Source organism: Pseudoliparis swirei, chromosome 21 (assembly GCF_029220125.1).
Source record: "Pseudoliparis swirei isolate HS2019 ecotype Mariana Trench chromosome 21, NWPU_hadal_v1, whole genome shotgun sequence".
Lineage (NCBI taxonomy): Eukaryota > Metazoa > Chordata > Actinopteri > Perciformes > Liparidae > Pseudoliparis > Pseudoliparis swirei.
The window spans coordinates 7,134,069-7,161,951 of NC_079408.1; the positions used below are offsets into that span (position 1 = coordinate 7,134,069).

The window sequence follows — 27,883 nt, forward strand, 5'->3', positions numbered from 1 at the left end:
TCATCCTCTCTAAAACACTAACGTCAAGGTCAGTACATTAAGAGTTTAACGTTGGTTTGTGTTTATTTTGCATATAGATTTATCAAATCACTCCCCCACATTATGTCGCAACGGCTTTCCACACAAATAACTTGACCGTATAATTGGAGACGAGACAGTAAGTGTGAACATGTGCCGTCACATGTCCAGAAACCGACTTCTCCCGTAAAAATGTTCCCACCACCTCCAGGTGTCCGCCAGTCGTCTGGCCGTCGGTCCCAAATGTCTGGGACGCCTCGGACCCTCCCCGGCTTTGTAGTCTGCAGCCTGAACCTCACTCCGTCTTTGTAGTCGCCAAGCGGAACTTTATTTTGGCAGCCATCGTGTTAGAGGGAACAGGTGATTTATGGCTCAGAGGGCAGCAGGGCGAGCCACCATTTTCTTTCAGTTGGTTCTGGATGTTGTTATGGCGTCCACTCAGAGTCTATTAGTGCGGGAGGGTTGGAGTCGGGGGTCCGGGATTAGCGATCAAAAAGAGTGGAGGGGGGTAAAAGTTGGGGGGTAACACTAGCCCGGCCTGCCCAGGTGGTGGGGATGAAAAGAGACTCCCCATCTGGGGTGTGGATGGGTCGAACATGGGCCGCATGTGTGTGTTGGCTCCCAACATGGTGTGTGTATGTGTGTGTGTGTGTGTGTGAATAACTTTTATGAGGCGTATACTTCGTGGTGAACTCCGTCTAGTTGGATTTGAACCGTAACCGATTGGTTTTCAGGCTCGGGGAGGCGACCCCCTGACCCGTTTTTACAACATCTGCAACCCGGACTTTTTCTCAACCACATTTTAACTTCACATTGTGCCACCACGTTCATAAATGACAGAGCCCCCCCCCCCCCCCTCTGTTATTCGATAGATAAATAGATATCAGTACATAAATATTGCCGTCTAGAGCGCCCCTGGTACACACATTATATATTACACACATACATTAGATTTCAGTTTCAAACTTATATTGTGAATAATAGTGCATTAAATGTACATTGTGGGACTTTAAACTTCAACTTTTAGCGGTCACGGACAATAAGTCAACACAAAAATATATTATTTCATGACAAAGTGACACTTGTGATTGAAAGCTGAAATAATAGCAGGTCTGTGATAAATAATGTTGCATATGGATGATGTGTGGAATTAAATGAGTTGGTTGTATCTGACAACTATTGCTGCTGCACTAAATAGAAACAGCTTATTTTGAATGTCACATTTTAATTAATTACAATTTCATCTTACCAAAAAAATGACGACATTTTACAGTCACAGTATATTTTTTTAATCAATAAATATTTCTATTGTCTTGTCTCCATATCTTTCTTTACACGACAGAGTCGTTGCCTGCCGTGACACTGATGGTGGTCTCACTTGTGGGTGGTCTCATCTTCAGCGTCTGAGTCATGTGGCCGAGACGTCTGGGCTTCAGGGAGGTTGTTGCACTGCAGGTAGCAGAAAACCACTTGGACCTAAAAACACACACGGGGAGTTTATTAAGTCTCCTCGAACCTCGACGCTGTGGGCGAGCTTCTCTGGAAAGACTTCTAAACTTGACCAGCTTCATTTCAAATAGGTTATTATCTGTAAATAGTAATCCTAGCTCGAGCTACCTTCGATGGCCGTGGACATGACCTTTATTTATGGTAATTTTGGGAGGGGTTTAGCAACCTGAAGGAGTTTATAATTAGAGACTAATTGTTCGATATTTAATAAAGAAACTAGTATATATTTTGTTGTTGTATATATCTAATTTAGAATACTTTTTTTATCAATAAAAACAGTTTCTTTTTTTCCTTCCGGTGAGAAAAAGGCTTAAAAATTGCCTTAAAATGTTGGTAAAAAAATAATAATAATGATTGAAAAAATGTATAAAAAAACAAAACTTGGTTTGAATAAAGAAAAATTTCTACAGCTCAACAATAAAATAAATTCATCCCTCACACATGCAACTGTTTAGCAAGCAAATACCTTCTATAGGCAGAATGTGTTGAAATATTGCGACTTCAAAAACATGAATCTTTCTCTCTATTCAGCAGTACTTTATGCTACTCCGTTCCCACCTGCACCACCACCTCCTGGGAGATGTCCATGGTGGGACCGTCGTGCCCGAGCCCGACCACAGGGAGGCGTAAGAGGCTCGGACCGAACACCGTGGCCAGGTTCATCAGAGACATCCGGTTGACCGCTTGCTTCTCTGAGACTCTGGAGAAAAATGACAAAAATAAAATGAAAGAAATATTAGGTTGAGTAGAGGCAGCGTAACATACTCAGTGGGAATAGAGCTAACATCTATCTCTGTTATTAGTTTTCCCGACAGTTCAACTTTGTGCTGTTGTGTAATTGTAAACGGAGATCTTGGCACACTCAGCACTTTATCCTGGACACTTTAATCTGCTGTGAATTCACTTTGGTCACTGCCTTGTGTGTGTATTTTGTATTCCTTTGTATATTTAGTATCGTTATTGTTAGTGTTTTTATTTGTATCTTGTATTACTGCTCTAACATGCACCTGCTACAGTGATCCTGCAATTTCCCCACTGTGGGACTAATAAAGGAATATCTAATCTAATCTAATCTACTCTCATTGATGACAGACCGTTGGAGGTGGTGCAGGAGGTACAGCAAGGTGTGGCGGTTGGGTTCGGAGCAGGACTGCAGCAGGGACAACATGGACGCCAGCCGGGAGGTTACGTCCTGGATCTCTACAGCGGAGGGAATCACACAGTTCACATGGTTGGAAAAACATTTTAAATACATTTATCAATGCCATTTAGAGCCCATTTGTTTCACTTTACATGGAAACATATTTTAAAGGGAATATATTCACGGCAGATTTCTGTTTAACCCTTGTGTTGCCTTAGGGTCATTTTGACCCGAATCAATATTACACCCTCCCCCTGCCTTTGGGTCATTTTGACCCGATTCAATGTTTCACCCTCCTGTTACCTTTATATTTACTAACATATTTTACCCTTTGGGTTCAATTTGACGCCAGCAATTAAAACCTCCAGAAAATTATTAGAATTAATATTGTTTTCCAAGTTTAAGTGTGAGGCACTTTATGTTTGTTTGTTGACTACCGAAAGAACACCGACATTAAACATTGAATGGGGTCAAATTAATCCTAAGGCGGGGGGAGGGTGTAATATTGATTCGGGTCAAAATGACCCTACGGCAACACAAGGGTTAAAAGGTGATTTGTATAAATTATTGTATGTATATTGTGATGAATTATCTATGAATGACAACAAATGTCCTCTGAACATAACTTTCTATGAACTCATTTACTGAAACTGAAGTCTTAAAGGTCAAATGGCCTTAAACTTTCCCAACCTAATAAAGAATAAACACCCATTTGATCCCTCCGGGTTACGATGATGACATGTTTTCTGTGGCCTTACTCAGGGTCTTGGCCAGGCTCTGGAAGATCTTCATGGGCACAAGCGCCTCGGGCAGCTCTCTGAAGAACAGCTTGAGAACCCCGGAGACGACGTTCACCTCGGCGCTCCTCAGCTTGGTCACCGCTTCACGCAGATCTGAGCGGGGGCAGAACCGCGACGGTCGCGATCAATATCGCCGTGTCGTCTTTTGGCATACACTTCCTTTCTTATCCGCACGAGAAAAGAAAAAAAGCATGGTTATAGTTCTGTAAAAGCAGCAGCTGACAAAGATTTTTTTATAGTGGTGATACCAGTAATTCCGCCTAAAGTGGCGGTCATCTTTCAGAGGTGGTGAGCAGAATTTTGTAATCATCGCCCTACGGATGGAAATGTTGGTGAGCCCGCCAGTTCGGTCCAGATGGAATTATGTCTCAGCGACTGTTGGCTGGACCGTGACATTTTGTTCAGACCTTCGTGGTCCCCAGAGGGTGAATCCTAATGATTTTGATGACGGTCTGGTTTTCCTTTAAAGCCACAGTGAGATAACTCAAAAATCTTCGCATGGATTTCAGTGAATTTAGGGTTAAAACATTCATGGAGGATGAATTGCGAATGAAACTCTAATCCAACATCTGGCGCCATCGCCAGTTCAACATTTCTGTTAGCTCAATACTTTGGTTCATGGCAAAATACCCACAAACTAATGACATTCCTATCAGCCTCAGTTGAACTTTGAGTGTGAAAAAGGCAACGAAACAAAACTCGAGCTGCCACAGAACAAACAGCACATGCCGACAGAAAGCTGGCCGCGTTCTCCTCTTACTGCTGTTGAACGCAGCCTTGAGCGTGCCGATGTCACTGCTGGTTCCTGAAACCCGGTAGATGCCCACCTCGTCCAGGCCTCTCCTCTCCACCTCCTCCACACAGCAGCGCACCACATGTGGGACGAGCACTCCCTCCTGCCTGACCGGGATGTGAAAGTATTTAAAAGAAAAGATGTGTAGATGTAGAATTTCAGATTCCACTCTTGAGTGGGAATACAACTCAAGACTGAACTGCAGCTTTGGGTTTCCAGCCTTTCCGACGGCCCCGTGAGCCCAGGCGGGGCCGGCAGCAGGGACTTACTGAGCCAGCGTCTCAATGGAGACGCAGAAGACGGGTTTCTGTGGAGCCGTCGCACTCGGCGGTTCAAGCGGGTGGGCACAGTACTTCAGGGAGAGAGTCACCTCCACCTGGCCAAGGCGTAGCGTCTGTCTCCTCCATCGCCTCCTCAGGGTTTTAGTGTCCAACTGACGGACAAAGAGATTAGAAAACAAGACATGACAGCAGGTGTTTCGGAAAAAAACACAATGATTTGTATTGTGAATTTAAAAATAAAATTCTTCGGATGTGAATCTAGTGTAAATCAAGATCTATCCCCATTTTTTATATCTTTAAAGCATCATTAATTGAAAGACATAACATGGACACATAGCTACACACACACATACATCCAGCAGCAAAGGGGCAACATTAGTGTTTCTGGCCAACTGCTAAATGCAATACAATATTTACTTTCTCCATTTTGGTCTCCACCAACTCTACAAATGTCTGGCTCTTTAGCAACTAAATGCACGAGCTAGTCACCTCTATGCAGGGTTCTTACACATTTTGACCAATGGATTTCCATGACTTTTCCATGACTTTTCCAGGACTTTAAACCAAATTTCCATGACCAAACTGAAATCTCGGTATAAACATGAACATTTTTGAAAATTGTGCGTATTGAGAACGTACGCCGGCTTATATTTTGAGCGTCTTTCTTTTAAAAAACGTATTAATTATTTCAAACTCGGCGTAAATGAACATGTGATTATAACAATTTCCATGACTTTTCCCAAACTTTTATGATTTAAGTTTTTTCCATGACTTTTCCAGGCCTAGAAATAACCATTTTAAAATTCCATGACTTTTCCAGGTTTTCCATGAGCGTATGAACCCTGTCTATGTGTTATGATATGATATGATATTCCTTTATTCGTCCCACAGTGGGGAAATTTCAAAAATCAAAGCCGTTTGGTGTTCTACAAGCGGCATAGAGTCAGTATATTAGGGGTTGTTTTTCATGTTTTTTTAAATAACACTCGTGCAAGTGGTGAAAGTGAACCAGAATCACAACGATGATAAATCTGAAGCTCAGTCCGTCTCCATACCTTGACAGACGTTTTGCCCAGGACGATGTCATGCTGTCCATCTGACTCGCTCACACACAGCAGCCTCAGCTCCTGTGCCCCGTCCACCTGGAAACACAGCTCCTGCTCCACAGAAGGGTCGTGGCGTTAACACCGACGGCGACAGCAGTGTCCAGAAGCTTCGACGGGAGCATTTTAAAGTCTTCTGATCCGGGCTACCGGTTGGATTTAGTGTCGATTTTACTGCCACTGATCATGTTTAAAGCCCAGCGTGGTCTGGTCACAGTGACGACTTTTTAATCCTCCTGAAGCCTCACATCATGTGGGATGCTGTCTAGACATGAAGAAGTCATATACCGCCCTGAAATCTGGTCGACAAATCATCTGCCTTTCATATCAGATTAACTCTGTTATTTTACACTCAGGGCCAATGTGCATTCAATTATTTACTAAACAATAACTGACCTGGTCCCAATGTGGGTTGAGGCTGGGGACTGATGAGTGTGTTTGAACTTGTTTATCATAAAACTCGGAGCCATCCACTTCCACACACACATACACAGCTGAAAGAAAAAGGGAAAAGGGAAATCACCATTATTTCATCATTCAGATATAAACATTTATCTTCTTCAGTTTGAGGTAAATTTCTATGATTACGGTTTATTTTTTCACTGACTAATTGAGTGTGATTGAAAATGTAAAAATCTCATCTTAAACATACAGGTTGGTTGCTGCAAGCCGCAGGCAGAGTGGACGGCCACACTCAGAGTCCCGCACAGAGACTCCTCGTCCTCCACTGGTGAGAGACAAAGACATCCTGAGGCTCATTGGATTTAATCGTCCTGAACAAAAGTGAAACTGAGCAAGATGAGAAAGACAAAGACAGTTTTGTACACCAGCATTAAAAGATCAAGAATCCCACAAGAGTCCGTGTATTGTATTTCAGACACAGGATGTGGCTCTGTGGTGAGGAGGAGGGAGATGGCGGCTGTACCAGCACGTGTGCTGTGAAGTGGTGGCTGCTGGGTCATCCTTAGTTTCACGCATGCACTGGTGAGGGTGAGCAGGTCTGGAGGGACGGTTTCTATGTCTGATAAACAACACACAGGAAACGAAAGAGACCAATCAGCACACAGAGCCAGAGTGGCTCCGGGAAAGAAGCTTCAGTGAATTTAAAATCCAAGATGACATCAAGTCAACTCAATCCTGAACCCATTAATAAACACAAACACGTGATGCGTCTTAATGTTGTGAAATCTTGTTGTGCTTGTGTCTTAATGTTATTTCTCTTTCTGAAGTGGGAATTTTATTACATTACTTTCCTACAGTTATTTGTCCAAATCCTGAAGTTCTCCTTAGTGTGTGAAGTAAAGACCCATATTGCACATGATGTATATGTGGCCTTAGAGGAAGGTGTGTGGGTCTGCAATAATCTAGCAATGCAAGTACATTTGACTCCCGACCTCCAGATGGGTCAACAGCTGTGAACTTACTGTCTTTCGTGAGCTTGTCAATGACTTCTCTCCATTCTTCAAGCTCAAACAGGGAGGAGAGGAGGAGGGTGTGACTCTGGAATAAGGTAAAGCAGATCGTTGTCTTTTTAGTCGTTAATCAGTATTCAAAAGTGAGACTTTGTTGACAGGGACAGGGTGTGTGTGTGTGTACCTTGCCACTGGGGCTGTGCAGCTCCAGTGTGTAAACAGGGGAGTGTGTCAACAGCATCAGCTCCATTTGCTCCAGCTTCTTCCTGCTACGAGCCGCCAAAGCCATGGCCCTGGACCCGTTCTTTACAAAAAACACATTTTCATATTTCACTCAAAGAAAACACCCGTGGACAAACTCTCTCTCTGCATTTTTCACACACACACATACTGCGTAATGCCGTAGCTGCTGTCGGAGGAGGTGCATCTTGGTTCTCGCGGTGTGTATGCGAAGGTGTGCGTCTGGCGAGCGTTCCTGGTCCGCCCCCCAGCGAAGTTTGAGACCGCCGAGAGGCAGAAACCAGCAGAACCGGTACTGCTCCTGCTTCCTGGGAGGAGTGCATGCTGTGTGTTTACTAGCGGCCGCTCTGAATGTGGACCCCGTTCCCCGCTGCACTCACCCTTTGGTTGCGGGTTTGTTTCTGTTGCACAGCAGGAGGTCGGTGTAAAGGAAGAGGTGACGCAGGCTGCGCTCCCCCTCGCTCACGTCCACAACGAAGCCGTCACGCATCAGCTTACGCCTCTGAGTGACGCACAAACGCAGCACGTTCTCGGGGTGTAACGCACAGGCAGCTATTCTATGTCGATTTTAATTCGTTTTGCAAGCCTCACCATGCCGTGACTGAGCGTGACTTCTCGTTTGCATTGAGAACTCTCGTTGATGCCAGACAGGAAGCTGCGGGACAATCTCAGAGCTTCTTGTAATCTTCTGTAATCTCTGTGCTGCTGTGGCGTCGTCTTCAGGAGGTCCTACGAGATCACAGAGAGGTTGTTAAGATTCGACTTTTTGCCAAGTCCTGGCACTGTGCTTCAATTACAGTCCAAGTGAAGTCATTACGTCATCAAATTATTGATGCAAATGCAAAAGAAAGATGAGCATGGTTAGAGAACAACAGGAGAAGCTAAATAGGTTCAAGAATGTATTAATTATCTCACGTGCAGCACGAGTGTGGTCTTGGTTACTCTGTCCAGAGGCTTGTACAGTAGAGCTGCAAAATAAAATAAAAAATTAGACACTGTCATTCAACAAGTTATCAAAGACAAATTAAGATGATGTACCTTCAAATGTGTATTTGGTTGGAGTTTTGTTTGAGCCGTTTCTAGACATCATGCTCTGGAGAGATAAAGGGAGAGCGGTTGGGATAACCTGAGTACACGGCTTGGTACAGTAGGTGCTCCCTCTGGATGTGAAGAGTTTGTGGTACCTGAGCCAGGGTTCGGAAGCGAGGGTCTGAGAGCGTGCACCTGCGAACAACTTCAACGGCTTCCTCGTAGTTTCCAATGAAACCACCGTACAGCCCAATCTGGTTTACCTGTGACAGCAGAATAGCGGATGGATGGATAGATGGAGGGAGGGGGAAATTTCAATGTGATTTTTTTACTTTTTTAAAATATCTACTTCTTCCCCAAACACGAGGTCTGCCATTTAACAATTTCAACATCTATTTAAAAAAGGTAAGAAGAAGGCACTCAATAAAGAGGTATATCAAATGTAGTATGAACAGTCTCCAGGAAAAGACAAAGGTAAAGAAAATATTTTATAGGAATTTTTTATTTTACATTTTTAATTGTATTTATTTGTTATTTATTCATTTTTGTTATTTATTTTTATATTTTTTATTTTGGGCCACAGAAAACCGTTCAATATCCCTTCTTCTCCTTCTTCTATATCTAGACACTAAAGAACTTACCATCTTCAGGAACAGGTCTCCCACCATCAGATCAAAGGCTGTGTAGATCTCTCCGTCCTGCCCAGGACCGGGCTCAGTCAGCCGGGCCTTCAGGCCAGAATAGAAGCTTTGGTGCATGTCTCTGATCTCAGGCACCTGGTAGAAAACAGTCTGGACCTGTTGACTGGACAGGACTGGCTGGGAGGTCCCGGCTGAGGCGCGCAGAGCCTTCATGGGCTGCAGGGAAATAGAAGTTTGAAGAACTTGAGCTGCACAAGCAGAGAGGCCAAAGGTCAATGGATGTCGGTGAGAACAAGCTGAGTGTGTCGAAGATTAGAGAGAAAGGCGGCGGAGAAGTGAGGTGAAAGAAGAACGTGTGAACAAACAGTTCACAACTCTCAAACCGCTGCTGAATAAAAACGAGCACATACTAAATATACGCACTGCTGAGCGACAACAGTATTCAGACCAAACATCGACTTCATGAATCATTTCTCCTCTTTTCCGCGAGTTTGAAATGAATAAGAAACTAGGGGTTTATGCTGTTGTTGATAAGAGCAGAGATAAAAGAGAAAGCACACCTTGAGACTTTTTCTGCTCTTAACAGAAACCCTCAGAAATTAAAAAGACATCTCAGCAATGCTTTGCTCTCACTGAAAAGACTAAAGTGAAAAGCTAATAACAGGAATGCCAGTTGCTATTAGAGTAATGTCTGCTTATCCACTCTCTTGCAGAAGTTAAATGAGATGATTGATTTATCTCTCATATCTGTACAGTTAATATGAAGCTACAGCTAGCCGTCGCTTAGCTTAGCTTAGCATAAAGACATGAAAGTATGCTTAACATTTTGGGAAGCAGCTAGCCTGGTGTGTAACAACAACAACAACAAATGTAACAAACTCAATGTCAACAGGAAACAGTCTGTCTGCATCTCTAAAGCTCACCAACTAGCTCTTTGTTCAAGCCTAAGCTAGCATTAGCTGTATTCGTTGACCGTAAACAGTTGCCAGACACATAATGTTATCATTTTTTTTGCAGCTATAGCATGTTCATTTGTGACCTTTAGAGGTGCATGTGTGTGGGTTTTGATAGCTTTGGACGGGGACAGGCTGTTTATAGTCTTTATGCTAAGCTAAATTAACCTGCTGCTAGCTGTAGCTTCCATTAAAGTAGTAGGCCTATCAATCTTCTGAGAGAAAAAAAGGGGGAACCTCATCGTTGATGGAGAACAATCCATTTGTGGTTGAATAAGGAAGCTGAACAACAAAGACATGGGATGTTCTGCATTATGATCTTGTGTGACACGCGAACCATATGCATGTGACTGCTGCTCGTAGGCTACTTAGTAAACACACAAACAAACACACAGACCCTCCTTTGCATTCATGTCAAGTAGACGTGTTTTACAATTCTCAGGCGCCGATTCTACCTGAGGCCACATGATTTAACCCTCCTGTCGCCTTCGGGTCAATTTGACCCGATTCAATGTTTAATGTCGGTGTTCTTTCGGGAGTCAACAAACAAACATAAAGTACCTCACACTTAAACTTGGAAAACAATATTAATTCTAATAATTTTCTGGAGATTTTAATAGCTGGGGTCATATTGACCTCAAGGGTAGAATATGTTAGTAAATATAAAGGTAACAGGAGGGTTAAACATTGAATCGGGTCAAATTGACCCGAAGGCGACACAAGGGTTAAAGAAAATCATGTTTTATTTGTGTTTGCGATGAGATGACAGCAGAGCAGCAAAGAGGAAGTTTAACCGTCACAATAATTACATCAACAGGGGTTTTCCCTTGATTTTGCAATTTGGAATAGCTCAATGAATAACGTGAGTTAAAGTTTTAACGCTGAAATCAGGAAACTTATTTTCATTTTGGTGCGTGTATGTTACCGTCAGCAGAGTGTCCAGCTCTCTGAGGTAAACCTCCTCACTCCCCAGGATGCCCTTCAGGAGCACGAGCCTCCTCTCCAACATTTCCTTCGGGCTGCATAACGTCTGAAATCACAGATATTCAAGGATTACATCAAAGTCAGTCCCAAAATCAGGGTCCAGACCATTCATTCAGTCAGTGACACTTCAAATGCTGCAATAGTTGACGTGTGAAACAGCCGTGACGAGATTGACAAGGATAAAAATCAAAATGATGAAGACGACTTTGAATCATGACGACATGTATTTTTCTGTGAGTTACCTTTTGGCAAACAAAATGCTCAAACCATATACAACATGAAACTTCTGTATGTTGCCACCTTTATCAAATGTGCACTGTTTTTGGGAAACAGAAGGGTTACTTTTCAACATACTGAGATGAGAAAAAAAAGGAAGTAAAGTCAACGTCACACATTGGTTACACTTTTTAATTTAGTTTTGTTTCCTGTCTTTTTCAAGCCTTTTCTGATAGAATAAAGGTCCAAAACAAGTTGGACATTGGAGTATCTATGACTGCATGTATTGTTTTTGTACTAATGTAGGTCAATGGATAGCCAATAGATCAGATAACTTTAGCTAAATATGAGGTATAACTCCAGGACCTGCTATAGCTTTTTATAGGAGTGCATCATATAGTATCCTCTCTGTTTTACAACTGGTATGTCTGTCATAAAAAAAACTATACACCTGTAAAGTGAAGCGATGCAAACTCACAGGGGTGTCTGGCAAGTCTAAGCTCTCAGGGTGGAGAGGAGAACATTCCTGGAACACGTCCTCCTCCAGAACTTCAGTCTCTGCTTCAACTACAACTGACACACAAACACACACAATACATGTACAGTAGTTGTAGTAGTATGTGTTCCCGTATCTGCTTCCCCCCCTTCAACATGAATGTTCTTCAATGCACAACAATTTAGTGGATCTTTGACTGAGGTGGATTAGGAAAAATCAAAATTTTAGAATAGATTATGATGCATTTTCCACAAAAAACATCATTTTTCAGATTAGATTCTTTTAGATTTTTTCTTTGACGATGAACCACTTTCTACACACAACACACACCTTGTCTCCTTCCCTCACCTGGGACGTGCCGTGACTCCAGATAGCCCACGGCCTCCTGGTAGACGTCCATCGGGGCTCGGGTGTCCTCTTCTCACGATGCGGGCTGAGCTCTGGAGACGCAGCACGAGAAAAACACTCAGAGAGAAACTTCCTCTTTCTCTAACGGGTGCGCAAAAGGGGAAAATGGAGCTTCCGTTCTGTCTGGGAAACGCCGACAATGAGAACTGGCACCTGCTGTTAAATCCAGTCCCGCAGTTGCACTTCACTTCCTGTAAATGAGCCGATGTCAGCATCGCGGTTGCAGGATATTTACTATCTAATCTTCACAACTGCATATTAACCTTTAACTAGTTGCTATATTTTACTTTACCATATCTGTTATTCTGACCGCAGCCTGGAGGGTGTAGTTTTTACTTGCCATGATCACTTTACAAGTCATAAACATGTAACGCTGCATATATCTAGCAATACAAATGTAAAGCATATTCAAATGATACATAGTCTAACAATAGATTAAAGATCAGTCTCAGTGATACAACTGAACGGGACCTACTGTATATTAACAGCTATTAGTTCACACAAAGAGAAGTAAATATAAAAAGTGCATGTAACCCCCAAATCATCCAAATATTTAAACAGAGACGTTAACTTGGGGAAATGTATATTAAACGGCGGCATATTCCTGCATGAAGTGTGTTAAACATGAATGAATTTCAATGTTTGTAGCCAAGAGCCTCTTTTTATAGTGCCACGCTGCCCTCTGCAGTAAATGTGGACGCGGCTCTGTTTGTGACGTCACATCTCTAGTATACGGGCTGACACTCTTTTTAAGAGCTAAGTATTTTGAGTTTAGCAATGACCAATACATCACAAGTGGCCACATAAAGTTGAGATCTATTTTTTTTTATTGAAAACGTTTAACAAATAATTAATAATATGCATTTTGTGTTTACATCCATTATAAATCCAAATACTTAGTTGTACTTGTGTTCACTAAAAAGGCATCATAAAACATAGGTTACTTAGATTATATTGTTCTGTTTTGTATTTAAAGATGTGTCAGTCCATTTGGGAGCCTTGGCTGTAGTATGGATGGTGCTATAAACCATCCATATATACATATATGTACATATAACCATCAACAATATATGTTCGCCACTTGGGGGAAGTACAAACCAACACAACGCCGACATGGCGTCACCTTTTTAAGTGGATTTGTTGTTTACAAATCCACTTCCTTATTTACACATGCAGCAGAGAGGGAGCATCATAGTATTCAGTCAGAGAGGTTTGTGTCCACCTTATGGTTTTAAGTTTGTGAGTTACTGTTTTAAAAAAGGAAAAACTTTAATTCGTTGGAATGTTTCAGCAGTCCAACTATTGTTCTTGTCTTCTTTAATAAACTTATTATTATATTCCTTCCATACCTTTTTTGTCCCTCTTCCAGTCCTTCATATATTCAGCTATTTAAACCATTCAAATATTAAAGAATTCAGCTTCTACATGAATAGAGGATAATGAATTTTCATATTTCTAACTCTTCAGCTGTTGATATTATAAATATTTTATGGTTATTATTTTGAATGGGATCACAATGGAGACAGTCTTCAAATTTAAAAGCTTCTAAGATCTTCATACTTTCAGCTAATTCAATCATTTTTTTTTTGAATGTTGACATAATCTTCAACTTTTACTGTATATTTTCAGATATTTTTTTATCTTTCTACATTATCAAATGATTACCATTTTTATGGAGAAAAGCTTCAAATCCGCTTAAACTTGTTCAAATTTAAAAGCTTACAATATCAGCAAACATTCAGCTAAAGAAACAATTCCACCTTTAAAATGTTGACACAATTGTTAGCTATAACTTTATAATTCAGCTTCTTTTGATAGCTATTATAGTTATTTAACTGTTATTTAACTGTTATTTAACTGTTTCATATTAGTGAAGAATGAACCTCGCTACTGTATAACTTATTTCCATTCTTTGTATTTCTTTATTACTTTTAAAATTGTTTATAACTTTTTTAATTATTTTTTTACCTTTTTAAACTACTACTTTTTTTTTTTTATAATAATAATTGAACTTTTTTTTTTTAGACTTTTTTAAACTTAATAATTTTTATAACTTTTAAACTTTTTGATAACTTTCTAATAATGATTTATAACTTTTAGACTTTTTTAGAACTTTAGTACATTTTTACTTTTTAATAATTTACTTTTTAATAATTTACTTTTTAATAATTTACTTTTTATAACTTAGTACTTTAATTACTTTTTAATAATTTACTTTTTAATAATTTACTTTTTAATAATTTACTTTTTAATAATTTACTTTTTAATAATTTACTTTTTAATAATTTACTTTTTAATAATTTTTTATAACTTTTAAACTTTTTTATAACTTTTTAGTACTTTTTTACTTTTTAAAAATTTGTTATAACTTTTAAACTTTTGTATAACTTTTTAGTACTTTTGTACTTTTGAATAATTTTTTATAACTTTAAATTTGTTATGACTTTTTAGTACTTTTTACATTTTTTTAACTTTTTAAATACTTTATTACATTTTCATTACTTTTGTACTTTTTTTACTTTTTATTACATTATTACTTTTTCATTACTTTTGTACTTTTTATTACTTTTGTACTTTTTCATTACTTTTGTACTTTTTCATTACTTTTGTACTTTTTCATTACTTTTGTACTTTTTATTACTTTTTATTACTTTTGTACTTTTTTATTACTTTTGTACTTTTTATTACATTTGTACTTTTTCGTTACCTTTTTACTTTTTATTACGTTTACTTTTTTTTTTCTTTAATTTTTTTATAACTTTATGAATTTGTATTACTTTACAGTGATTTTGATCCAATAACAGTTATATTTTTCCAGTTACAGCGCTCAAAAAATTATTCAAGCCCTGCTGAAATATGATTTGATTTATTTAATTAAATCAATTTCACAAATGAACATTTATTTATATTTAATGGATGTAACACAAAATGTAGGAATTCTTTCTATTATTAGATTTGTTTAGGTTAGACTGTCGCCTCACAGCAAGAGGGCTGTGGGTTCCCTCTGTGTGGAGTTTGCATCTTCTCCCCTTGGCAGCGTGGGTTCTCTCCAGCTTCCTCCCACAGTCCAAAGACATGCTCATGATCATGCTCATGATCTCTAAATTGCCCATAGGTGTGAATATGGGTGTGAATGGTTTTTAATACTTTATAAAAAATGTATTACTTTTTTAATAACTTTTTAATAACTTTTCATTACTTTTTTAATACTTTTTATCTTTTTTATTACTTTTTAACTTTTTTATATGGAGGTTAGTTTTTTAGGTTACATGCATGGGGCTGCACGGTGTTGTAGTGCCTAACACAGCAAGAGGGCTGTGGGTTCAATTCCTGGTTGGGGTGGTCCTTTCTGTGTGGAATTTGCATGTTCTCCCCTTGGCAGCGTGGGTTCCCTCTCCAGCTCCCTCCCACAGTCCAAAGAAATGCTCAGGTTAATTGATCTCTAAATTGCCCATAGGTGTGAGTGTGAATGGTTTTAAATACTTTATTACATTTTCATTACTTTTTAATACTTTTTATCTTTTTTATTACTTTTTAACTTTTTTATATGGAGGTTAGTTTTGTAGGTAAGATGCGTGGGGCTGAACGGTGGTGTAGTGCCTAACACTGTAGCCTCACAGCAAGAAGGCTGTGGGTTCAATTCCCGGTCGGGGTGGTCCTTTCAGTGTGGTGTTTGCGTGTTCTCCCCTTGGCAGCGTTGGTTCCCTCTCCAGCTCCCTCCCACAGTCCAAAGACATGATCATGTTAATTGATCTCTACATTGCCCATAGGTGTGAGTGTGAATGGTTTTTAATACTTTATTACATTTGTTTTACTTTTTAACTTTTTGAAGAAAAAAAAATAACTTTTTAACTTTTTGTAACATTTTTTATAACTCTTCATACTTTTTTAATATGGAGGTTAGTTTTTTAGGTTAGATGGGTGGGGCTGCTCCTGACTGAAGATGAATTCAGACTCATACCAACTAATTTACTTGGTTAGTAGCTGTATTTATTTTTCATATTAGTTAAGAATGAACCTCGCTACTGTATAACTTAGTTCCCTTCTTTGTATTACTTTATTACTTTTTAAATTGTTTATAACTCTTTTAATTTAATTTTTTTACTTTTTTAAACTTTGTAAATACTTTTTTAGAACTTTTTACATTTTTAAAACTTTTTAATTACTTTTTTTTAAAAATTAGTACTTTTATATTTTTTTATAATTTTTTATAACTTTAAAACTTTTTAATTACTTTAGTACATTTTTACTTTTTAATAATTTTTTATAACTTTTAATCTTTTTTATAACTTATAACTTTTTTACTTTTTAGTACTTTTTATAACTTTTTTACTTTTGAATAATTTTTTATAACTTAAACTTTATTACTTTTTAGTACTTTTTTCCTTTTTAATGATTTTTTATAACTTTTAAAAACTTTTTTATAATTTTTTTGTACTTTTTACATTTTGTTAACTTTTTAATTACTTTCTGTACTTTTTATTTAATTTTCATTACTTTTGTACTTTTTATTACTTTTGTACTTTTTATTACATTTGTACTTTTTATTACTTTTGTACTTTTTTATTACTTTTGTACTTTTTATTACATTTGTACTTTTTACTACATTTGTACTTTTTTTATTACTTTTTATTACGTTTACATTTGTTTTCTTTAATATTTTTTATAACTTTATTAATTTGTATTACTTTACAGTGATTTTGATCCAATAAGTTATATTTTTCCAGTTACAGCACTCAAAAAATTATTCAAGCCCTGCTGAAATATGGTTTGATTTATTTAATTAAATCAATTTCACAAATGAACATATTTATATTTAATGGGTGTAACACAATATGTAAGAATTCTTTCTATTATTAGATTTGTTTAGGTTAGACTGTCGCCTCACAGCAAGAGGGCTGTGGGTTCCCTCTGTGTGGAGTTTGCATGTTCTCCCCTTGGCAGCGTGGGTTCTCTCCAGCTTCCTCCCAGACATGCTCATGTTAATTGAGTGAGGGGGAGTGTGTAAACAGCATCAGCTCCATTTGCTCCAGCTTCTTCCTGCGACGAGCCGCCAAAGCCATGGCCCTGGACCCGTTCTTTACAAAAAACACATTTTCATATTTCACTCAAAGAAAACACCCGTGTACAAACTCTCTCTCTGCATTTTTCACACACACACATACTGCGTAATGCCGTAGCTGCTGTCGGAGGAGGTGCATCTTGGTTCTCGCGGTGTGTATGCGAAGGTGTGCGTCTGGCGGGCGTTCCTGGTCCGCCCCCCAGCGAAGTTTGAGACCGCCGAGAGGCAGAAACCAGCAGAACCGGTACTGCTCCTGCTTCCTGGGAGGAGTGCATGCTGTGTGTTTACTAGCGGCCGCTCTGAATGTGGACCCCGTTCCCCGCTGCACTCACCCTTTGGTTGCGGGTTTGTTTCTGTTGCACAGCAGGAGGTCGGTGTAAAGGAAGAGGTGACGCAGGCTGCGCTCCCCCTCGCTCACGTCCACCACGAAGCCGTCACGCATCAGCTTACGCCTCTGAGTGACGCACAAACGCAGCACGTTCTGGTACTGCTACTGTACTTTTTATTACATTTGTACATTTTCATTACTTTTGTACTTTTTTATTACTTTTGTACTTTTTATTATATTTGTACTTTTTCATTACTTTTGTACTTTTTATTACATTTGTACTTTTTTATTACTTTTGTACTTTTTATTACTTTTGTACTTTTTATTAAATTTGTACTTTTTATTACATTTGTGGGTTCTCTCCAGCTTCCTCCCAGACATGCTCATGTTAATTAGTTCGAATGCTTCAGCAGTCCAACTATTGTTCTTGTCTTCTTTGATAAACTTATTATTCTATTTATTCCGTACCTTTTTTAGTAGAGAATCTTGTGCTTGTCGTAGACATGTGACTATGGAATCAAACAGTTTCCCAGATTTTTATGGAGAAGCCTTAACGAGGGGAGAAGTCTTCTGAACTGCGATTAAACTCTCATTTCTAAACCTAAGGTCATGACAGACTTTTTTATTACCAGGGTGCTGCAATTTAACAGGACCTTTACCCTATTTTTTCATTGTTTACATCCGACGGATGTCTCCACATATGGACCAACAAACAACGAAGAGGCAACCGGAAAGGCTTTAACAGGAAGTGGTTCTGGTGCTTTTGGTTGTGTGGCTGACCTCGGACAGACCCAACTCCCCAACGAGGGGGAGTGTCCACAGAGAAAGAAGAACGTTCCCCTTTCGCCTTATCTCCTCCGCTCAGTCAGAGCTGCAACTCCTTAGTGTTTCAACCATGAAAACTAAACCAGGGAGCAATATTAAATAAGCGTCACAAACAACAAACGAGTGTACTCAATTTCCATGTGGAATATATGGAACATTTTGAAAAGCCGATAAACAACATAAAATAAAAAAGGAATTAAAAAAAGTTATAAAGAAATTATTCATTAAAATTGCACTGATTTGTCATTTGTCACGTTGCGCACCTGCTGTTGCTACAGCGCGAAATGCAAACAAACAGTTTGAAAACGATTGAACTTCAGCCCCAGTATACAAAAGGGAAAACAACGATACACACCTCGGTTCTGTTTTTACAACCAGATTTTTGTGTAATGTATTACTTTTTTGAGATTGATAAATCACTGCAACGGTTGATAATTGTGTGGGACATACACACCCCTATTTGCAAGTTTCAACCTGGGTTCCTTACTCATTTCCCTCTTTGTTGCATAAATGTGGCCATGATATTAAAGACTGCCTCCCTTGACATGTGATCTGCCATTCAGTTTCTTGGCAATCATAAGAACTCACATATCAAAGCATTGACGGTCAGCCTCTTGCTGGCATTTACTCTAATGTATAGCACATATTTGTAGCAGGATTTGTAAATATAAATGAAGCTCGAGTTCTTTTAAATTCTCTTTTAAATATGACTGTCTCTCTACCTTCAGTAGGTTCATGCTGCTGTTACACACTCCCTTTCCACATCACCGCAGATTCATCAGCTTATCAGAGTCCAAGGCCAAAGACTGTCAAGACATCGTCACATATATAGATAGATAGATAGATAGATATATACTTTATTAATCCCCAAGGGGAAATTTGTCGAGTCAGTAGCAGCAACACACAAGAATAAAAAAACAAAACACAAAATATAAGAAGGGTTAGGGTGATCTGGCAAGAGGTGAACTGTTGTAGAGCCTCATAGCCGTCGGCAGGAATGTTCTCCTGTATCTCTCCTTGTGGCAGCGGAGCGTGAGGAGACGTCTGGAGAAAGTACTCCTCTGTCCCTGTAGGAGGTGGTGGAGAGGGTGGTCCGGGTTGTCCAATATGGACACCAGTTTCTTCAACGACCTCCTCTCCACCACCTGTTCCAGGTGCTCCAGCTGGCAGCCGATGATGGAGCCAGCCTTCCTAACCAGTTTGTTAAGACGGCTGGTGTCACCGGCTATTAATAAACAAGGATCTTTTCTTTTTCATATTTTATTATCTTATCTGACTTGTCTCTCCCGAATGAAATATAGTGGTATGTACTTTTTCCATGTGTTTTAAAGTGATTTTCTCTAACTGCCCCTGAATTCTTTATCTCAGATGTTTATTCAGCTCATTATTTTTTCACTAATTAGCAGAGCTCACTCTCTTTACCGTTTTACTAGGGTTGGGACTAAATTCATTCATTTATTGAATTATATTATCATGCAACTGCTGTGAATCATCACACCTTATAAACAGCAATTATGCACTGCCAGACATGTTTTGTAATTTGCAGCTAATTAAATAAATAAATAATATATTTCTTGTGACTGTGTCATTCCACTCCTGAAAGACATGTTCAGTCGTCAGATTTTTGATTTTCTTTAACAGAATTTTAAATCTTTTTTTTTTAAGGCTCTAACAGGCTTTTCCAAATATGGACAAACATACTACAACATAAATCTGAGCTGGATGGCTTACAGGCAGCTAAATGTGTTTCTTTTTGACCCAAGACACTCAGCTTCCCAGAGAAAAGAAAAAGTTCCCATATTATTACCCTCAGTCACAGCTGGAACTCTCCTTGTGTTTCCTGTTTTGTTTTGAAGTCCCTGTCTCGTTTCCTGTTTCCCTGCGCTTCCTTCCCTGTGCTTGTCTGTTTCATTCCTGATTGTTCCCAACCACGCCCTGATTGTTTCCACCTGTGTCTCCACCTGTGTCTCGTTTCCCCAGTGTATTTAGCCTGTGTCTTTCTGCTTGGTCTGGGGCTGTTCGTTTTTGTTCCTGTCCGGTTCTTGTCCCTGTTCCTGTTAGTTTCTCTCCTGTTGCCAGACTGTGGTTCTGCTCAGTACCCAATTAAAGAAACCTTTTTATTTTTGAACTCTGCCTGCTGCGTTTGGGTCCAAACCTTGCTGCTACACAACACCTTCATGTTAATAAACATGAAAACTAAATCGGGGATGATCCCATAAACATCACAGATGAACCATTTAATGTGTGTACATTTGGATGGCAATCCATCCATTAATAAGTTGCTCAGAAATTTCAATCTCAAATACACCGTGCAAACTGAGCCTGATAGTCCTTATTTTGTGCGGTAAAATGTTTTTTATAAAGTCATGTAGAGTAGGTTAGTCTCATTATTGGTTGTGTGGTGCTAAAGCATGTGTCAACACAAGACTCAACAACTTTTATCCATTTTAATAAACTTTTACAAGGTAAGAAAAGTGAGAAACAGCTAAACATTTGTGATCAAGACTCCTTAAGATTCATTCAACTGCAGAGTTTCAGCGTCTTTCGACAGAAAAATGTGATATGTGTTAAATTAATATGACAAAACTAACCTTTCAAAATTTTAAGTGGCTTTAACAGTGCAAACTAAGCTTTGAATATTAGCAACATTAAGTACAAAAATCTATTAAAAATGGCACATCACCACTGAACTACTAAAGTTGGTGAACATGGAATGCTGCTGTGGTTAAGTGTACAGCTTTGTACCAGCATGAGAAGGTGCCCTCAACAGGTGTGTCCTATCCACTGATGACCTGTGTGGTGACCACTGTGCTGTTTCCCCGCTGGTTGCCCCTGATCTTCAGCTCGCGATTCATCTGGCACCAGACACACGGGTAACACCAGTAGAGCTTGCAGCAGTCGTCACAGCACGAGCCCTGCAGGACGAAGATGAGGAAGACGAGAGAGAGAGTAAATCCAAATATTGGTGAAATGAACGACATATAGTCTCAAAACTATATTTCAAAAAAGCCCACTCAAAATATTGCATTACAATTTATAGTCGGCACATTTTTGTAAATGAGCCTGGCTGCAGCCGAGTTGAGTAGTATTAATACTTCTTTTTTTTTTTTACCACTGGAGACAGAGGTGGTGAATTAGGTCTTCTTTTAGCTTTAATATCTTTTCTTTTTTGCTGCTAAATATTTGTTAACTTTGTCTGTTTGCTGAACACGTAAACAAGGTTGATGAGCAGTGAAAAACAAACAACATTGTCTTGTGTTTCACTTAAATTAAATTAGTCTAAATTTGCATTTTACAATCAACTCCACATGAAAACTAAATGTTTGCATATTTTCTGCCAAAATTAGAATGAGTTATCTTCTACTAAAACAATTATTAATTTTCAGTCACTTTGTTTTTGTATCATGAACTTTTTTTTTGTAAATCGAACCAAATTGTGTGCTACTTGCATCATAGTCCATCTCGGAGTCATGACATCAATATCCCTGTTTGCTAACCAGGAAGCCTTCATTTTAAAATAACATATAATGTCAATAACACAACTCCAAATTTGAATCACAAACAATCATCTCTCATAATGGCTGCACATTTAGAGGGCTACACGGCTATAGACTGCTAGTTGATATTTGATGTTTGAATCTAACCAAGACTACTTTGTTTGCAAAGCTTTACTACGGTTTGAATATTATGGATGCCATGCCCTTAACATACACCAGCTTTTGTGCACATTATGTACAGTACAATTCGAAATAAATAAAGGAGAGGCTTTCAGAATCAGTGATGTGATGCATCACAATTGTCCCCAGTGTGCCTGTGCAGCATGAAACATATCTTTGATACTTTTGTCTCTCCTCCACATTTAGAATTCATTATAAAACCTTAGTTATGAGAATACACACGTGATGTACATTTCACTAACGTACATCACAAATGTACTCATGACGACCATGAGTACATTTCTAAATGATTATTATTATGAATTATTATATTGAACCGAGCTTGTGACTCTGGTTAGCAAAACAAAGTGCACTGGATGTTGGTAAAGCTTGGCTTGAAATGAGTAATTGTTCTCTTTATGTGCCCACAATGAGTCCTTCCTGTCTACATAGGGAGGATGTATTCACAAAGTACTCCACCGCGTTCTAACAGTTTCACCTTCTGCGGTCTGACTTTGAGAGCTCATGAAGGGGTGTTATTATTGTATGGATGGCATCTGACGGAGGCGAACAGCGTTACCATGGTTTTGCACTTGGCAGCTCACGTTAACGTGGTTTTGGAAAAGAGAGAATTAGCGGCGGGGTATTCAGTTGGTTGCAATCTGCACATCGGTAGAAGCCACCAAATCCTCCATACTGTCCCTCTAATCTTTTCTCCACAATGGCATGTTCAAAATGACAACGACTGATGTATGGTTGTAAGAAAATATGCACATCCAATAGTAATTGCAGAGAGGTAATTGAGGAAGTGTTGCCTCTCACAGCTGGACAGTTCCCATACAGGAACTTCCTCACTTTCAGTGACATGCTGCACTGTTACTAAAGATATTAAACCTCCCTCTCTGTACCTCTATGTTTCTTAAAATAAAACTCTTCAATGTCTCCATGGAGTGATTTGTAGAAGAAAGATGGAAATCACTTCAAAGGCCAATGGCAGATTTTCACAAATTAAAAAAACCTAAATTGTTCAGTGGCGGCAAGAGTTCAATTGACCCTTCGCTAAGCCCCGCCTCCTGCTGATACTCAAAAATGTTTATACAGCCATAGTTGTGCACACACTTCCTGAATGTGTACCCTTCTCCCTCCCTAAACTGGACTTACAGGGATGTTGTGGCGCTCTCTAATGGAGGCGCGGAGCAGGCAGGACACCACACAGCAGACGTCCAGGAGTGGCATGCAGCAGCACCAGCCGTTGTCAGCGGCTGTCTGACACTGCATGCAGGGGAAGCACCAAAGACCGCAGCAACCTTGAGGGCGGAAGAGGAGAAAACCAACAAGAATATTTAAACTCTGACTTGTGTTAAGCTATATATCACGCTTTTTTGTTGTTGTCCTCTTAGAGAACAGATGTGCTAAATATTGTGTTGAAATCTTTTTACTTTTACGATTGAAAGTTTCCACGTATTACATGGACAGATTAAGGCGCTGCTCCTCCCCTACCCCCCTATCCCTCCTACTTCACCTATACAAATATTTAGACAGTTGTGTTAAGTTATAATTTGGATAATTCACGTACATTTCCTCGTGGTAATTTGTTTGGACTTGAACATTGATCAAAGTTGTATAGCCATCGCGGTGTCATTGCATTTCACTCTGCCACTAATGTTTTTAATAGAATAGTGCATACAGTAGGCTGACAACAGCACGTCATACATTGGTGAGCAAGAGACTTAGGGCTCGATCACACCAGACGCGCTTCTCAAAAACGCGTAGCCCGCAAAACCATTGATTCCCTATGGTACGGCGCGACTTTCAGAAGCGCCTTTTAACCCTCCTGTTGCCTTAGGGTCAATTTGACCCGATTCAATGTTTCACCCTCCTGTTACCTTTATATTTTCTAACATATTTTACCCTTGGGGTCAATTTGACGCCAGCAATTAAAACCTCCAGAAAATTATTAGAATTAATATTGTTTTCCAAGTTTAAGTGTGAGGTACTTTATGTTTGTTTGTTGACTACCGAAAGAACACCGACATTAAACATTGAATGGGGTCAAATTAATCCTAAAGCGGCAGGAGGGTTAAATATTGAATCGGGTCAAATTGACCCTCAGGCAACACAAGGGTTAAATGCCACCCGGCGCGGTTTTCTTGCGTTTTTCAGGCATGGTTAAAAGTTGAAATATTCTCAACTTTAAGAGCGAGGCGCGGAGCTCATCAATGTCACACTCGGCCAATGCAGCCAATCGGATCAAGCAGGAGGCGGGCTTTCCTTCCTGTTTTCCCGAGGAGAATCTCATATTAGCGGTATTTAATGACGAGGAGCTTTATAATCCTAAATCTAAACACGACTCAAACTGACTCCTGCTCGGTCGGAAGTGCAACTGAAGGCGCTCGCCACCGAGACACAATTCGCAGAATAGATGGTGGTATTCGCCGTACTCTTTCCTTTCTTTTTTTAAATATCTTGAACCCAAAATCAACGGCTGGTTGCGCACGCAGGTCCGTTCCACAGGTGCACCGCGCTGTTTTGCATGGCGTATTTTTGCCTCGGCGTTTTTGGTGCGGCTGCGTTTTTTAGAGTCGCGTCTGGTGTGATCGAGCCCTTACAGGTTCCCATGTCACTGCAGCAATCGCAGAGGCCAGTGCTCCATGTGCCAGGGCCATGGGTACTGGTCATCACTGTCACCACCTGGGTTGGCTGCTGGAGGAAGGCCATGTCTGGAGGATACAAAACAGAAACGGAGAAAGAAAGGACGAAAAGTGTGTTTATTGGTTCATGTCAGCAACAACAAAGACCTAGTATTGTTCACACACAACTAGCTATATCTATGTGTTCATGAAAACATCTTTTTGATCAATCATTTAAAAAAAGAAAACAACATTGAACATGGTGGTGGTATTTAAAGCTTACACTGTGACTTCCCTGCATTTTAAACAGTGCAACCTGGCAACGCTTACAGCCCTGCTGCACTCATTCCCCTATGACCACTATCAGTGACCCAAGAGTAAAAGTGCTTCTTGTTTATCACCTCTCTCTTGGAGAAAAAGTATGATGACAGCCATAACATCAACCACAAGTGCTGACATGACTTCATATGCTTGATATTGTGCTTGCTGTACATGTGTTCTTGAATGGTTACTTGATACATGAGCAATTTCTTTATTGTTTCTTTATATATATAGTGATATAAAATAAATCTTGATAGGAGGATTTTATCTATATTGCCCAGATGTAGTGCAGGTGTAATTATACCTTAAAATATCTTAGTGTCAGCCAACAAATATGTAAGAACTGACACCACAATCAATTAATGCAGTTAAGATGGCAGCCTGTTTTATGTGCTTTAAGTTGGGCACAATTTAAATACTTTACAATACACAAATCATAGTAAACTTGAATGCATGCTTGCCTTATTTAATATTTCACTCACAGCCAAATCTAAAACCAGATGTGTAGCAACTACCTAGCTGAACGATCATTTCTGGCTGATGTTAGCTTTGTCAAGTTTTAAAAACTACCTTTATGTGCGAGTCAAATGTCTAATATAATATATTTTCTGAATCTTAACGGCTGTTTCTCTTTTATTTCATTATGTCACATAGAAATCACAAATTAATCATGTTTCAGAAAGTTTAAAGCTAGCAAGAAATAAAGAAATGCAAGCTAGCTGCCGACACGTGCTTAAGGTTTGGTGAAACTGGCGTTAGCTAAATTAGCTAACGTTAAATGAATGGGGATCAATTAGCTAACCGAGTTAACATGTGCTGCTTAGTTAGCTAACTTTAATGTTTTATTCCTGTAAATTCATGTACATTATTTACAATTACGACGCAGGGAAAGATGGGAAGTTACCCATTGCTGGATTGAAATTGCACTGGAAATGTAGCAGTCAAATGAAATACTAGGTTTTGTATAAAACTATCAAATACCGGACTCTAAACCTCACTGATAGTAGGTAATACATAAAGTACAGGTTAGCACCTAGTTTCCTTCTTTTTTTAAGGAACAGAAAGTAACGGTTGATGTGTTGGTTAAGTAGCAGAAGAGTTATGTCACATTCATACCCTATTCCTTTTATCTTAATTTAAAAGTGCTTTAAATCCTTATTTGTCACCGCGACTATCAAGTGAATTAACTGACGTCATGTTACGATAAAATAAACCATTGTCGCTGGCATAGTTTATAAGAGGTATAAAGTATACCTCTTATTACACTATTATAACCTCACTACAGCCTCAGCGTTAGTCAAATACTGATAATTGTTCTATTTACGCTGAAATAAAGACTTTTTCTTTACCTGTTTTATCCGTTTGTGTGAGCTGTGGAGAACTCAAGAGAAGGTGTGGTCCATTCAGCAGTGAGCGCGTGAGAAGAAAAGTGAGAGCTTCGCGTGCAGGGGGAGGGGCTCTCCTCTGCTGCCCTAACTTTCATTTCTCTGTAAACCCAACCTCCCCCACTCCCACTCACAGGTGGAGCATAGACAATGGGGCACTTTTGTTTTTTTAAGTAAAGATACGGATGATTAGGTTTGCATCTGAGGCGTTTAAAGATGATGTTCGTCGCATGAATGCAAACGAACAATTTGCATGAGGCACATTTAACGAAACGAACAACTCCTATAACGACTGGTTTCTGCAGAAACGAGTTATCAATTGAGAAAAAAAAACTAACATTATGAAGCATTGTTCGTGCGAGATTGAGTGATACACGATTTAATTGCAGAGCTACCAACTGTCACGGTTTCGCCGTGTGACACACGCTTTTGCATGTTTTCACACGCTCTCACGCCACACAACCAATATCTCACGGCAAAAGAAATTCTGATTTTGGCCCGAGGCGCGTTGGTTTCTTTTCAAACTCCGCGACGATAGATGGCGCTAAGGAGCGCATCTATAAACCCATTCGCTGCATAGACATCCTATTTACCCCAAAGAGTCCCGAAGTTAGCAACAGAAGAAGATTTTCAAACAGACACAACGAGCAGAGACTACGGCGTGTTAATGCAGGGCTCTCAAGTGTCACGCATTGAGCGGGACAGTCACGCATTTCGGTCTTACGTCACGCACTCCCGCCACACATCGTATTTCTCACGCGAAAAAATCTTTCGGCTATTTTATGTTTTAATGTGCCGCAGCGCGCAAACATGAGCTGGCCGAGCTGCCCTCACCGTGGAGGAATCAAGCGCTCCCCTGGAGTTCTGCTGTGAGGTGCCACTTATCAGCCAATCAAAAAAAAGAAACGGGCGACACAATAGCCAATCAGAAAAAAACGTATCTGTTGTATCTGGGTAAGATTTCATCCAGCAACCAATGAAAATAAAGCATCCTGGATAGATATGTCACTCTTGCCTGTCTTCAAACTTGAGAGCCCTGTTAATGACATGTGGCTCAATTAAGTTCTCACTCTCTTAAACTTTAAATCTTGAAATAATTCGGTGTGTTTGTGCGTGTGATTTTGTGTGGTGATGTAAACTCAGCTGTCATAACAAGCAGCAGGAGAGCACCTTGTTAACCTCTTGGTATCCTGCATGCTCAACACATCAGAGCATTGTTTGTTAAGGCTGCCCACATTGCATTTATCACTTTATTTGCAGGCCTAGGAAAAGGACCCTCTCAAAAAATTTCCAAACAGCTCTTTGAACAAGTAAGATGGATTATAAAGAATTTAACATAAAGACAGGACATTTGTGCAATAGAATTAGGCATGTTTTTGTAAATGAGAGTAGTTATTAAAAAACATTTTAATTATTTAAGGTAGCAAAGATGCCTCGTAAAAGACCTTTGCCAGGCCAGAATGCAGGGTACAACATGGGTACAACATGGGTACAACATGGGTACAATATGGGTACAACATGGGTACAACATGGGTACAACATGGGTACAACGCCACATTCATTCAAATTTCCTGATATTTGAGCCACCAAAGTGTGTGGCTGCGTGCGTGGCAACATTTTGGTCACCCCCGACAAAATCTCACTCCAAGGTT

The 27,883-nt window shown here is 39.6% G+C and overlaps 2 protein-coding genes across 5 annotated transcripts; both read right to left on the reverse strand.

Moving 5' to 3' along the window:
- Positions 1 to 1,291: 1,291 nt before the first annotated feature.
- si:dkey-33c9.6 (active breakpoint cluster region-related protein) lies at positions 1,292 to 17,517 on the reverse strand. Of its 4 annotated transcripts, XM_056443098.1 has the most exons (23): positions 17,419 to 17,517; positions 11,947 to 12,056; positions 11,599 to 11,693; positions 10,846 to 10,950; positions 8,968 to 9,183; positions 8,482 to 8,589; positions 8,336 to 8,390; positions 8,213 to 8,265; positions 7,889 to 8,026; positions 7,678 to 7,799; positions 7,449 to 7,605; positions 7,242 to 7,361; positions 7,070 to 7,145; positions 6,571 to 6,666; positions 6,298 to 6,372; positions 6,042 to 6,139; positions 5,598 to 5,699; positions 4,531 to 4,694; positions 4,229 to 4,368; positions 3,427 to 3,561; positions 2,622 to 2,727; positions 2,086 to 2,227; positions 1,292 to 1,494 (listed from the first exon to the last, which is right to left on the reverse strand). In XM_056443098.1, the coding sequence occupies exons 2-23, from the start codon at positions 12,014 to 12,016 to the stop codon at positions 1,393 to 1,395; spliced, it is 2,475 nt and encodes an 824-aa protein (XP_056299073.1). In that variant the 5' UTR covers positions 12,017 to 12,056; positions 17,419 to 17,517; the 3' UTR covers positions 1,292 to 1,392. The 4 variants fall into 4 exon arrangements, with proteins under 4 accessions (XP_056299073.1, XP_056299075.1, XP_056299074.1 ...); XM_056443100.1 differs by lacking the exon at positions 17,419 to 17,517 and having other exon boundaries at positions 11,599 to 11,687; positions 11,965 to 12,149; XM_056443099.1 differs by lacking the exon at positions 17,419 to 17,517 and having other exon boundaries at positions 11,965 to 12,149.
- A 3,155-nt stretch (positions 17,518 to 20,672) lies between these two features.
- ponzr1 (plac8 onzin related protein 1) lies at positions 20,673 to 26,289 on the reverse strand. The gene is made up of 4 exons (XM_056442762.1): positions 26,196 to 26,289; positions 24,505 to 24,615; positions 23,057 to 23,202; positions 20,673 to 21,154 (listed from the first exon to the last, which is right to left on the reverse strand). Exons 2-4 carry the CDS (start codon positions 24,611 to 24,613, stop codon positions 21,017 to 21,019), a joined length of 393 nt encoding a protein of 130 aa, XP_056298737.1. The 5' UTR covers positions 24,614 to 24,615; positions 26,196 to 26,289; the 3' UTR covers positions 20,673 to 21,016.
- Positions 26,290 to 27,883: the final 1,594 nt, after the last annotated feature.